Genomic DNA, 14,221 nt, shown 5'->3' on the forward strand with positions numbered 1-14,221 from the left:
ATAAATTGGCTCTGGAGTCTGGGCACCTTTTCCTTCGGGTTCTCCATGTCTTCCTCACTTTCCGTGTACTCTTCATCATCGCCCAGTGGCGGAGTTAGGAATTTGTTTTAGTAGGGGTGGAATTAAAATAATAAAATATAATGATAAATATATTTTTTTTATTCTTTTTATATACTATTTTTATAATATATAAAAGTATGGTAATTACAATTCAAAATATAAATTATAAATAATATATGTATCACAAAAAATGTATCTATCAAATTAACTTCATAAATATATGTCAAATTCATATATCAGTTAACATGTAGACACTAATACAAAAAATAAAAATAAAAAACAAAATACAAAATTAACTTTAAAAAAAAAAAAAAAGGAAAAAAACATGTGGTTGTGGCCACGTTGACAAGTCACATTGCAACTTGCAATGACTAAAATTCTGAAAAGTATCTAAAAAAAAAAAAAGAAGGAAAAAAGAGAGAGAATTCTGAAAAGCAACGGTTTCATTATTATCCTGAAAACTAAAAAGCAAATGAAGAAAGAGAACAACTCAACAACCATTGTCTCACACAATCACGCTCTCAGCTCAGTAATAGAAAAGAAAAAAGAAATAAAATAAAATAAAAGGTAGAAGGCTTACGGTGCGAGAGATTGTCCAGGAAGAAGCGGAGATGTTGGAGGCCAAATAACAAGATTTGTGTTTTTTTAAAAGATTTGTGTTCTTGGCTTCCGATGGTTGGTTTTTCTATGTATAAGTTTTAAAGTTTTCTCAAGATGGAGAGATAAATGTAATTTTTTTTTTTTTTTTGTGTTTTTTCACAAAATTGTTCCGTTCCTCTTTTTGAGCATTTAATGGTTGATTTTTGATATATATATATTTTTTTTACAGTTGGTTTTTCCATGTAATTTTTTTTTCTTCTATTTTCAGCTGGGGCGGGATTTGTTTCCTTTCCAGGAAAGCATGCAGGGGGCATACCATACCTGAAACAAGAGTTCTTGTTAATGTAATTTTTTTTTTCTTTTTTCAGATATCTAAAAAAAAAAAATCTTTAGACATTTAGGGGGGGGGCGAGAGCCCCTGCTCGCCCCCCTTTGTCTCCGCCGTTGATCATCGCCCTATTGTAAATCATAAGTAATTATGAGTGAAAGAAAACTCAAAAACTACCTTGAAAGGAAATGCTACACTTACTCCTAAAGTCTCACTCCCATTTTTTACAACGTGGCATTTTTACGTCAGATTTTTTTTTTCTTTTTTTCATTTTCTTCATTAAAACAAAACGCTCTCTCTCTCCTCCTGACTCTCTCTCTCTCTCATTCTTCTTCTCTCGAGCCGGCGACGACGGGATCCGAAGCTCAGGACAACGGGTGAGAGTGCCGGACTCGGGAAAGATGGATTTCCGGCGTGGGTTTCGCGGATCCAGCCGGAAAAATGAGCACACCGGCCGGATCTCTCTTTGTCACAGGTGATCGGGGTTAGGTTGGGTGAGAGAAAGAGAGATCCGGCCGGCAACCGGCCGGATCTCTCTCTGTCGCAGGTGGTCGGCGTTGGGTCGGGGTGAGAGAAAGAGAGATCCGGCCGGAAACCCATGCACGCCGGCCGGATCTCTCTTTCCCTTGCCGGATCTCTCTCTGTCGCCGGTGGTCTGGGTATGGGTCGGCGTAGGGAGCGCCGGATCTCTCTTTCACTAGCCGGAGTGGTTGGGGTGCTGATCGCTTGGCTTCCAAAAGAAGAAAACGAAAGAAAAAAAAAAAGGAAAAAAAAATCTCGTGTAATGCCACGTCTGGGTGTAAAAACTGGGTGTGAAATTTTGGGTGTAAATAACTAAATATAGCGGCCCTCAACTTGAAATAACTAAAAAATAACATTATCCCATCCAATATTTGTTCTGATATCCTGGAATAAACGTGTTAAATCTTAATGCTCACAACTATTATAATTACTATCCCCACCTAACCTTCGGACTAGATCTAGAAGAAATAGTGAAAAAAGAAAATCTTATGAAGAACATAATGGTAGAAACATGTATACCTGAAAATAATATTTGTATCTGAACCAACTTTTAATGTATTCTGCGCGCTCATGTTGGACGGCAACGAGAAGAGAGTAGTCGGCTTCAAAATTTTTTTTGATAGGATCATGGGTTTTAGAAATCAGATCCAGGATCTGCTCCTTGGACATGGTTAACACGTTCAGCTCACCCTCAATGGGTTGCTGTGCGGTAACTGGCTGCACTTCATCGCTGGCCATAGTACTGTTGTCTCCTGCAAAGCGTAAGAGGGTTAGAAACTCTTAGTTTGTGGAAGAACAGAGAAGGTGGCTTTGTCTTCGTTGTGATATATATGGTTGGCACCCGTTTATGTGGAACTATTCTTCAAATGGAATTGAGGTATTCTTTGTGTCTAAAGCCGTGTGTAAATTACGTTCAGGCTCAAACGATAGGGGGTTATAAAGAAGTTGCTCTCTCTCTCTCTCTCTGTGAAGCGCGTGAATAATAAACTTTTTTCTTTTATTTGTAATTGCGAACGAAAGACCAAGAAACTCATGCTGTCATTATAATAACCTTCCTCGTAGCTGGCATGGTGGTCGGTGGCACATGTGTTGGTTTCACCAGAGTCAGCTGATCTTCTTCTAAGATGAAATTTTAAATAGTAATCAAAATCCATCAGCATTTTTTTAAAATTTTAAATAACTAGTGCCTGGATTTTATTATTATTTAAAATATAATCCTTATAAGAAGACTGACTTTGTTTGTGACGATCCGTTTTTTTTTTTTTATATACAAAACGTAAAACGAGTCATCGCAGTGGCACGACTACGTGTCGCTCAGCCAACATATGGCACATGCCCCATAACATGTACCTGATAATCAGAGTATGACATATATCTATCTATGCAGCCGAAAACATAAATCTGAACAGCGGAAATTACAACTTATAAATCTATTACAAATTAATTACCACATAGAGCCATTTAACGTCTATCTGTATGAGTCTTATTAACACAATATTTACAAAACAACTATGACTTTACAAAGAATATGTGACACAAACGTCACAAGCTATACCAAACCTATAAAACAGTGGACAGCCCGTGGTCCGACAATTACAACCGTCGCGGTGAGCTTCAGTCATAATATCCCAAGCACCCTGCTACCGACCCATCGACTATACCGTAGTACCTGCAGCCAAAGAAACATCATCTACACGGTTGTGGTGGTATCCACATCCGCATAGGTGAAATAATGAGTTCACCGCCTTAGTATACCTCATACTAAGACCTCAATGGTATAAGACTAACTGAGTTTTCACAAAGAACCAACCTTTATATTATTTTAGTCGTGCGAGCACTATATTAGCCACAATTTACCAACAGCTAATGTAGCAAACACCGACTATTCAGAAATCATTTAAAACATTATATATAGCTGTGAATACATGTAGAAGTTCCAGACATCCCTCCTTGGAAGTTTCTACATATAGACCCCTCTATAATAATATTTTTCACCGGTCGCTTGGACATATGTGCACACGATCACTCCATCACAGATATCACGTATACACATAGGTCTTAAGCAAAGAACATGGCATCTTACTCTTCCGTACTAGGATAACATCCTTCAACAAAATACTCGCAACACCATCTCTAATCGTATTTCAGCTTCGTGCCTTGACGCCAGTAGATCATGAGAGCACTAGAGCTAAACTCAATCATGCTAACACGTCTTTTCTGGAGAACAAGAACAGTCAACCTTCCTACTCATAGACATGCCATTACTCACACCTGGGCAATCATGTATCCATGTACTTTCAAGTTCAATGTATGCTATTAACACATGGACCATCCGATAGAAATATACATAAGATCTTTTCCATGAAGACTCTTATGCATACTACTACGTCTAGCAAAACTACTCATATTATAAAAACAACTCTCACAAAACAATGCTATAATGCTATGCATGAACTGGGGCTGATACTGTTATGCTGCTGATACTGATACTGCTGATACTGATACTGTTATGCTGCTGATACTGATACTGCTGATACTGTTATGCTGCTGATATACTGATACTGCTGGTATGTATGCTCTATACTACATGCTCAATGTTCCGTGCTTGACCAGTATATATTTCACTACTGTGTCACGCTGAAATCATGCATTTGTTAAATCACATCCTCTCAAAACTAAACAAATCCATCATTTTACCCAACACTTTGAAATCATTCAAAACTTAGTTTCTTTATCAAATCTACGCAGTTTCAACATGACATGTTCTCAAACAATTTGCATAATTTAAATCTCAACCGCAGAACTTAACACTTTAAATCTAGTCAATACTTTTCACTCTTGCACTATCTCTTAAACATCATTGATATAGTTTAAACATAATCGAAACTAATAAATCATCTCAAAGCATATACATTTCATCATATGGTTGGTTCAGTTTCATAAACAATATATATATTTTTATCAATCCAATACATATAAAAATATATATTTTCTCAATGAGTGGAATACCCACCTTGGCTGCATTGGACTCCAACTCGAACACTCCTTGGACTCTAGTCATTTGGACTCTACATTGGAGAACCAATTAAAGTCTCCAATCCGAATATGATCCTGCAAACATTGGTAGCATTAGACTATGCTATTGAATCTCATACTCTATGACGTCTAAACTACCCGTGCTCTCACACGTCACTTTGTCCACGTCTAAAACTTAGTTAAGTGCCTAAACTATTATTAGGTTAACATTTATGTCTAGGTTCATATAATCTTTGTTTATCAATACAATGATGTATTTACTATTTTATTTAGCTTACTTATTATCGTTGCTTATCATTATCTATGTTAATCATCTAAGTAGTTTAGATTATAGAACATTAATCTTGTTCAACATATTAATTTGATTACTCTTATTAAATTAGATTATAATCACATATTGAATATACATTCGTTTGCTAAAGCTTATGCATCGTCCTCAAAGCTAAGCATTACACTTAGGCTCTAGGTCTAACCCATGCTTAGCTTAACTTATCCCAAGGCTCCTAGTATACACCTAAGCCCGGCATTATAAAATTCTACATAATTAAGTTAAGCCAAAGAATCAAAACTTAAATAGAATATCCCAAATGATCCGTTGCAAAGAATTCAACCGTTTAACATAGCTACCCATCAAATTAGGTTCTAAAATGAACATTACTCCTAATCGGTCAGCTTATCCAAAACAGTTCCTTAAATTCATAAGATATCAATCATAAACATTATCATTTCTATTCTAACAATAAGTAAAGATTCTCTTACAACCAAACCTTTAATATCCATTGTCATATATCGAAACGAATCAAAACTCCTTCATTACATATAATCGGCCAAAGCCATTAAGGGCTACCCAAAAATCAACACCACAAATCCAACCATCAAAGCCCCAACTCACATCCATAAACACCATTAACGCCTCATCTTCCATCTAAACCGAACATCACAAATACCGTGAAGAATTCACCCTCAAATCCATAAAACCAACTCCAAGGATAACCAATTAATAATCAATCCAATAAGAAATTCCAGAATTTCTCAATCCAAACAACTCAATCATTTAATGAAATTAAAGAACTAAAACACCAACTAAAACTACCAAAATCTAAACCACATAGTCCTCAACCCAGTCGTCCATAGCCAACCAAAATCTCCCCACATCAAGCCATAAATTCTGATTTAGAATTACCATGGTAATGAACTTAACCATTAATCACAATAGTCCATAGAATCACACCTCAAATTAGCCAACTCGAAATCCAACTCAGTCCACACGACCAACAAGAGAAACAATACTACAAAATACCCAAAATCATCAAGAATCACATACATACACCCACATATAGCTTCAATCAACCAACATCAATCTAAAACACTGCTCAAAACACTACACGGCCAGCACACATCACCCATAACAATCCCATACTCCATCTCAACACACACATCCATAGCCACTGCCGACACACAACCAGCCCCAATACACAGCCAATACTCAGCGATCCTAACATCACAGTAACACAAAAATCACGGCTCAGCCGATCCAACCACAAACAAGAACTATAAAAATCCAATTAACTGAAAAGCCCCAAAATTATCAAACCCTAAATCCAAAATAATCAAATCAATTCCCAAAATAAATTATCATAGATTATAAGAAATTACCCAAGGATTTTCATAGCCAATCCACTGGAATCAGTGAGCTAGAATCGCCGGAAAACTTCATTGAGAACCGGGTCTCCACATGTGTTCAGCGGGTCACCGGGTTGCAGTCACGGGTTGTACTGGTTCACGGGTTCAGGCTTCTACAAGGATAGGCCGGAAAACGCCCACTGGACCGCAGGAAATTCGCCGGAAATCGCGTCACAGGCTGCTGGATCGCCTCTGGTTCGGTGGGTCGTTCGGATTTCCCCCCAGCCCCGTCGGGTCTCCTCACACGGATCCACTGGATCCGCACTTCACTCCCTCTCCCGAGTCTCATCTCTCTCTCAACATCTCTCGATCTCTCCCTTAAAATCTCCCTCTCACGTCACTCTCTCTGTCAGTCGGTCTCTCAATTTTGTTGAGAAGAAAGAAGAAAGTCGAAGGAAAGAAGAAAGAAGGGAAAAGAAGAGATGAAAAGAGGAAGGGGCTGTGCGTGAGGTTGGGGAAAAAAGGTTGACCGGATTGGACTTTTGTCCATTCTTTTCTTTTCTTTTTAAAACCCCCATATTCTCTAAATTATAACATTGCCCCAACCCTTTTAGTTCTCTATTTTCTTAATTGTTATTTGACCCCATATATTTAATAAACATAACTTATAAATCACTAAATTTCATATCTAATTTCTTGGTCTTCACATCCTCTCCTCCTTATAAAAATTTCGTCCTCGAAATTTGCAAACTCTTCAATTGCACTTGCTTACACGAAGCTGCCCTAATAGTCCTTAAAGTTAATTTGTACTAGGCATTCAATCTTTAGCCTATATAGTTAACATCCAACTTTCATCATCCACATCGTTTCCATTTCTCTGCTTCAACGTAAAGGTCTGCTCTTATCATAGACCTCGTCTATTTTTGTTTGTCCGTGTCATCAATACCTGATCAGATCATTGCATCTCCCAATACCTCAAGTAAAAAACGGGTCGTCACAGAAAATGGTATCAGAGCCATTGCCCAGCCTGAGATGGTGGGAGCGTGCACAAGCCCAAAGAGGGTTGCCGGCGGGCACTCGCTGGGATGCCAAGAATGGGGGGATCCCATGAGGGTCGCTAGCGAGGACGCTGGGTCCCAAGGGGGGGTGATTGTGACGTCCCACATCGCCTGGGAATGAGGATGTGCTTATATGTATAAATGCACCCTATATGACACAACGCGTTTTAAAGCCGTGATGGCAATGAACCTATCAGAACTCCGCAGTTAAGCGAGCCGCTGCGAGAACAATCCCAGGATGGGTGACCTCCTGGGAAGTCTGATATGGGGAGCCAAAAGCGGACAGTATTGTGTCATTGGGGGTGGATCGTTACATTGTTTATGCTGGAGTTTTTTTATCTTTCTTTAAATTTATTCTAGTCTTTTATTCACACGCTTTTGCGGTGGCGCCAAACATTTTTTCAGATATCACAATATCTATATATATATTACACAGTCAAAATTTTCAATGATAAAAAGACCACTTTATTTTGCATATTATTAAAAGACTATCGAATAAATAAAATGTTTTTATTAAAAGACTACCCCTTCTAACCAAGAGATGACATTACACATCTCTTGGTAGATTTAGATTTTTCAATGCAATTTACCGCTACGAGTCAAAGGAAACGCGTGTAGTACGAGGGGAGAGAAAGGCAGGAGACATTTTTCCTTTCTCTATGGACTATAACCAAACCCTCTGATGTTTGAGAGCCACATAGCATATCTACATTTCATTTGCATGGAGTTGTATACAAGCCATAAACGTATCATATTTCATCTATATTTTATTTGTAGGAATGTGTACGCGTGGTGTACTTTACGCAGCTGAGTTTGTAAAGGTGAAACAATGAAATCAGGGCTGGTTTGATAAATTTTAAGGCTTAAGGCAATAAGTTTAGGTAAGGTTATTTTTTTATGTTTAAATATTAATTAAATAAATTTATTTTAATATTTATATTATATTTTTCTATTTAATATGTCAATTAAAGCACTTTTTTTCTATTTGTAAAATGTATTTAAAGATTTTTATAAATAACTTATTAGATATATTGTTGGGAATAATCCCACTCAGATTGACCTTTGGGGCAATATCGGCCCAAGAAGAATCAACAGGAGGACTCTTGGGATTGTCCAATCCCAGGAGATAAGTACTAATTAAGCAGCAGGGGCAGCAGGACTCTCGAAAAAATCCTATCTTGGAAGATCAACACTGAGCAGCTGTTCTCGAGAATACATGACAGGAAGTATACTCTAATTAGATCCTTGGAATGCAAACAAATCGGGACCAAGAGCCAATTCGGTTGGTTAAAACTCAAGCACTAACTCCGCCCCAAGACAAATTGAGGGAAGAGTTGGGATCCAAATCTTTTGAGATCAGGATCAGTTCTGGGAAATTCGAGATTGAAGGTAATCCGGGATTTGCCACCAAAGATCTTGCGTGGAGGTTTATAAGGAAAGAATCCCGAGATTGGAGGAGAGAAGAGTCCAAGTCTAAGTCAGACTCTAACGGCGCTCCCAAGCCAAAGAACACGAAACCCTAGTAGTAAGGGTGCTCAGCATTCAGCCTATAAATAGGCCGATACCCTAGATATAAAGACAGATCAAATTTTAGAGAATTAGACAAACTCTTTCTCTCAGAAATTAACTTAATCATCGAAAAGACCCACGAAAGGGTCTCCTAACTTTTATGTGGGACTATTCTTCAAATGGAATCGAGGTATTCTTTGTGTCTAAGTCATGAGTAAGTTGTGTTCAGACTCGTACTAAAAGTAGAACAGGATCCTCTCAATCTCCCAGTTTAAAGTAATTTGTGTTTAGACTCCTACTAAAAGCATAACGATATTTAACCGGTGTATAAATAACGCGGGACATTATCCTGTCCAGGTATGATAGTAGCGAAAATTATAAATTGAAGATAGAAAGAAAAATTCAAAAAGAGATAAAATAATAAATAAGAAAGAGAAAAACTCATAATTGTCCTAAATAAGCAAACAGATAATTAATCCTGAAAAACTTAAAATTTAATTGATATTTCAAAACTTGATTCCAAAATATAACATATGTGCCTTTATATAGGCAAAGTTTGAGTATTCTCCAAGCAGAATACTTTGAGAAAAAGAAATAAATAAGGGTTAAAGACATATTTCGTACATGTGGTTTAAAAATTTTATTTTTTGGTACCTCAATTTCATTTTGTTTCACAAAAGGTACATTGGTTTTGCGAAAAGATTGACTTGATACCTCCGTTTATTTTTCCGTCCAAATTTTAATGGATTGCCACGTGTCAACCCTCATTGGTTGACACGTGGCACAATATAAAAAAAAAATTAAAAAAACCAGGGGTGGCTCAGCAACTCAGTTGGCCAAAATAGGTATGGTCGGGCAACCCCATGGTGGCATGAGCCACCCCTCTTCTTTTTTTTTTTTTCAATTGTATTATTTTTTTATATGGTGGGCATGGGCACCCTTTTATGTGGGACTATTCTTCAAATGGAATTGAGGTATTCCTCGTGTCTAAGCCGTGTGTAAATTGTGTTAAGGCTCAAACGATAGGGGTTATAAAGAAGTTGCTCTCTCTCTCTCTCTCTCTCTCTCTTTGTGAAGCGCGTGAATAAAAAACTTTTTCTTTTTGTAAGTGTGAACGAAAGACCAAGAAACTCATGCTGTCGTTATAATAACCTTCCTCGTAGCTTCCACGTAGCTAGCATGGTGGTCGGTGGCGCATGTTTTGGTTTCACCCAATTAAAGTGAGATATTCTTCTTCTAAGATGAAATTTTAAATAGTAATTAAATACATTAGCATTTTTAAAAAAAATTTAAATAATTAGTGCCTGGATTTTATTATTATTTAAAATATAATGCTTATAAGAAGACTGACTTTGGTTATGCTGGAGTTTCTTGGTCTTTCTTTAAATTTATTCAATTCTTTTATTCACACGCTTTAGTAGCGGTGGCTGCAAAAATTTTCAATGATAAAAAGACCACTTTATTTTGCATATTATTAAAAGACTACCGAATAAATAAAATATTTTTATTAAAAGACTACCACTTCTAACCAAGAGATGATATTACACGTAGATATATGTAGATATTTCAACCACGCTACGAGTCAAAGGAAACGCGTGTGTATGAGGGGAGAGAGAGAGAGGCCACGAGACACGTTTTTCCTTTCTCTATAGACTGTAACCAAACCCTTTGATGCTTGACAGCCACACAGCTCTATATTTCATTTGCAGGAGTGTGTACGCAGCTGAGGTTGTAGAAGGTGAAACGGTGAAATCAGGGCCCGCACTATAAATTTTGATGCTTAAAGCGGTAAGTTTAAGTGAGGTTATTTTTTATATTTAAATATTAATTAAATTTATTTTATTTTAATATTTATATTATTATTTTTTATTATTTTATATGTCAATTATAACACTTTTTTTTTATTTGTAAAATGTATTTTAAGATTTTTTATAAATAGCTTATTAGATATATAGTTGGAAATAATCTCATTCAGATTAGCCTTCAGGTCAATACCGGCCCAAGAAAAATCAACAACAAGACTCTTGGGATTGTCAAATCCCGAGAGATAAGTACTAAGCAGCAACGGTAGCAAAACTCCCAAAAAAGTACTAAGCAACAAATGTGGTTAAGCCACTCCCAAGTAGGGATGTAAATGAAGCAAAGCTACCCGTGAGCTCGCTCGGGCTCGGCTCGTGCGCGACTTAGATATTAAATGAGTTATTCGTGGACACGAAACTATACTCGATTATTAAACGATACATACCCGTATAAAACCCGGCTCGCTTGTTTAAAGTTCGCGAATATACTCGTAAAAAGGGTCGGCTCGCTTATTAGCTCGACTCGTATATATTTATTAATATACATATTTATTAATAAATGTATATCACTTATTAATTAACAATAATTAATTATTGTTATACAATATATAATTATTAGTTATATTTATAAGTATCTATATAATATATAATTTAATTATAAAAAATAATTAATATGATTATATCTTATATGATCTAAGAGACTAAGACTCTAAGTCTAATAATTAAATATCTAATGATTGTTGAATTAACAATAAATTGTTAATCATATAATTTAATGAAAGTCTTGATACTTAATTTATCATTCAAATAATCATATCTTATACAATGACAATGTAATTGGTATAACTCCAGATCAATTGATTAGCGTTAAAATCAACAATGTATTTCTTATAATCACAAATTAAGTATAATTATTAAAATTCATATCATTAGATTATATGATCATATGTATTATCACTATAATTTATATGAAATGTATATGATCTAAAATTTATATGATATTGAATCTTAAGTGATATAGCACGCTATATCTTTATTATATAATGTAACAATCATATAAACAATACTTATTTTGTATTATTATATGATTAAGTGTGATATAAGTTCTAACAGTGTATTATGATGTAACAACAATAAATGATGTGATCAAATAATTCATTTGATTTAATTTAAGCATGATCTGACAATTTATATGATATTAAATCTCATCTCATATGGCACAATGTATAATGTAATAATCATATAAAAAATACTTATTTTGTATCATTGTATAATTAAGTGTTATCTAAGTTCTTTCAATTTTAGTTGTATCATGTCATATAAATGTTATTATTAACTACTAATAGAGTTAGGATAAGTAATTAAGTATGATTCATAATTTTCATATCAAATCATAAATAATCTCATACTATATGATATGAATCATAATTCATAACTATATATAATTAAAAATTATTATAACCACATAATGACATAGTCACATAACTACATAAGTCATGACTCATAAGTATACAATTCACACCAAGTAACTAATATAAATTATAATGATTAAGTATAATTTTTACTTAGATAATTTTGATATATACTTGATACTTCTAGCTTAAGTATAAAATAATAATTAAGTATGATTAAATTATTATTATTATTATTATTATAGTTTAAATATAATTAATAATTTGTAAACTTTTACTCTTGAGCCTATGAATTAATGAATAATGATTAAATGTAATTTGTGTAAATACCAATTATGGATTTATAATTAACATTTAACAGATTATTTAATTAAGTATAAATGTATAATTATATAAATATGTAACTTATAAGTTAGAATTAATTATTTTTAGGTATAAATAATAATTTTTTGAATTTTGAAGGGAAAAGTACACATAACCTCCTAAAACTACTACCTTATTGTCAATGTACCTCTCAAACTACCAATTGTGTCAATGTCCCCCTTAAACTATAAAAAAATGTTAATGTTGACAAAAATATCATTCATAAAATTATTAAAATAAAATAAAAACTAAAAAAATTATTAAAAAAGTATAAAATAACAAAAATTTATTTCAAAAAATAATAAAAAAAATTAAAAACTGTATTTTTTTTTCGTTTGTTTATTTATTTATTTTTTTAAAAAATAATTTTTCAGTTTTTTTTTTTGGTTTTTTTTTTTTTAAAAAATTATTCTTTTTCGTTTTTTTAATTTAATAAAAAACTGGTTTTTATTTTTTATTTTTTGCCTTTTTTTTTCTTTCTTTCAAAAACATGTTTTTATAATTTTCAGTTATTTTTTCATTTTTTTTTTAAAAAAAAAATCGTTCTTTTTTTGTTGTTTTAATTTTTTCGTTATTTATTTAATTTAAAAAAAAAAAAATAAGTTTTTTCAAGCCAATTTGTATGAAACTTTCTAACCAAGCTATTTGAAAATCCCCCCCCCCATTTTTCCCCATCTGCGCACTGTGTATTGTCCTTGTACGTGCACAGTGCGCAATATTGCTTTGACCTTTTTTTTTTTTTTTTTTACCCTTTCCTCTATTATTTTTTATTTTATTTTTTTTCTACCTTTTTTATCCCTTTGAAGTCTAAAAAAGCAAGACACAGTAGACAGTAGTTGTCTAAGTTTGTAGAGTGGTATGATGACTCTTGACTTTTCAACAAATATCTGACGCTACATGTTGTGTTTAGGAGAAAAAAAAAAAAAAAAATATTGTTGCCAACTCAGCTTGTCTTCGACCTTCGGCTTCGTCCCTTCTTCAAACTCTCAAAACTCTATTTTTTTTCACCTATTTACAGGAATCAAAAACGTTTATGAGAAAGAAAAAAAAAATCCACATCAAAGAATAAAGATGAGACTATAATATAGTTATAACATTTGAATAAAATAAATTAATTAATTAGTAGATTTGTCTCAAGCATATATCTTTAACAATTCAAAAAATATAAATATATATATAAAAAAAAAAAAAAACATGTTGATTATATCAAAATTCAGGAGCAACTATAATTTATTAATTTTAGTTTGCTACAGGACTCACAGGAGTGATTCTTCAATCTTCCCATTACATGAAGTAGTGTACTGTTTGACTGTTTCCTCAAAAAAAAAAAAAAAAAAAAAAAAAAAAAAATAGCTTTGCTTCATGCTTGCTTGCCGCTTCACTCTTCAGGTTTCTTCGAAAAAAATAGCAAAGCAGGTGGATTCCAAGTTTCCAACCAATAAGTGTGTCAGGGACTCAAGCGTCACTGTCAGCCTACAGCCTTGAATGTTTGACTGTTTGAGCCTTTGAGGTTAACGAGGAGCAATAAAGTTCAGTTTCTCTTTTAGACCGTAGGATCATATATACGTAAATCGTAGCCATTCATAGGAGAAAATGTGGAAAATAGCTGTAATGTAATATGTGAGTGCAAAATTATATGATGTGTGAAATAGCCATGAGATCACTCTCATAGATATGATCGGACGGTCTAAATACAACCCAAGAGTTGATAATTATTTTTAACGGTCAGAAAAATATTTAGTATAGGCTCATGCTTCATTAGTGTGTAGATAATTATTTGTTCATTGGACTAGAACAAAAATCGCAGACTAGTAGATTAACTTTCTTTCTTTTTTCGCATTTTCTTTTATTTTTCAATGTTCAAAACCATCAATTGCATTCAATGTCATTTAATGCAGAAAACTCATTAAT

At 34.0% G+C, this 14,221-nt stretch overlaps 1 protein-coding gene and 1 long non-coding RNA gene across 9 annotated transcripts in view; both read right to left on the reverse strand.

The window, feature by feature from the left end:
- Nucleotides 1-14,221, reverse strand: part of LOC133882701 (protein SIEVE ELEMENT OCCLUSION B-like) — a 59,006-nt gene that overhangs the window by 16,764 nt on the left and 28,021 nt on the right. For 2 of the 8 annotated variants that reach the window (XM_062321914.1, XM_062321912.1), the window contains exon 1: nt 2,030-2,441. The exons of 4 other annotated variants lie outside the window; for them this stretch is intronic. In XM_062321914.1, the coding sequence (XP_062177898.1) occupies nt 2,030-2,248 (219 nt within the window). In that variant the 5' untranslated portion in view covers nt 2,249-2,441. Of the gene's footprint in view, nt 1-26; nt 184-2,029; nt 2,442-14,221 lie in introns of those variants that run through there. 2 more of the 8 variants (XM_062321916.1, XM_062321917.1) reach the window with 2 other exon arrangements.
- On the reverse strand, nt 2,965-6,682 carry LOC133882168 (uncharacterized). The gene is made up of 3 exons (XR_009902632.1): nt 6,203-6,682; nt 4,524-4,621; nt 2,965-3,200 (listed from the first exon to the last, which is right to left on the reverse strand). It is a non-coding gene; the product is annotated as an uncharacterized LOC133882168 (long non-coding RNA).

The sequence above is a fragment of the Alnus glutinosa genome, chromosome 11 (assembly GCF_958979055.1).
Source record: "Alnus glutinosa chromosome 11, dhAlnGlut1.1, whole genome shotgun sequence".
NCBI classification, from domain to species: Eukaryota; Viridiplantae; Streptophyta; class Magnoliopsida; order Fagales; family Betulaceae; genus Alnus; species Alnus glutinosa.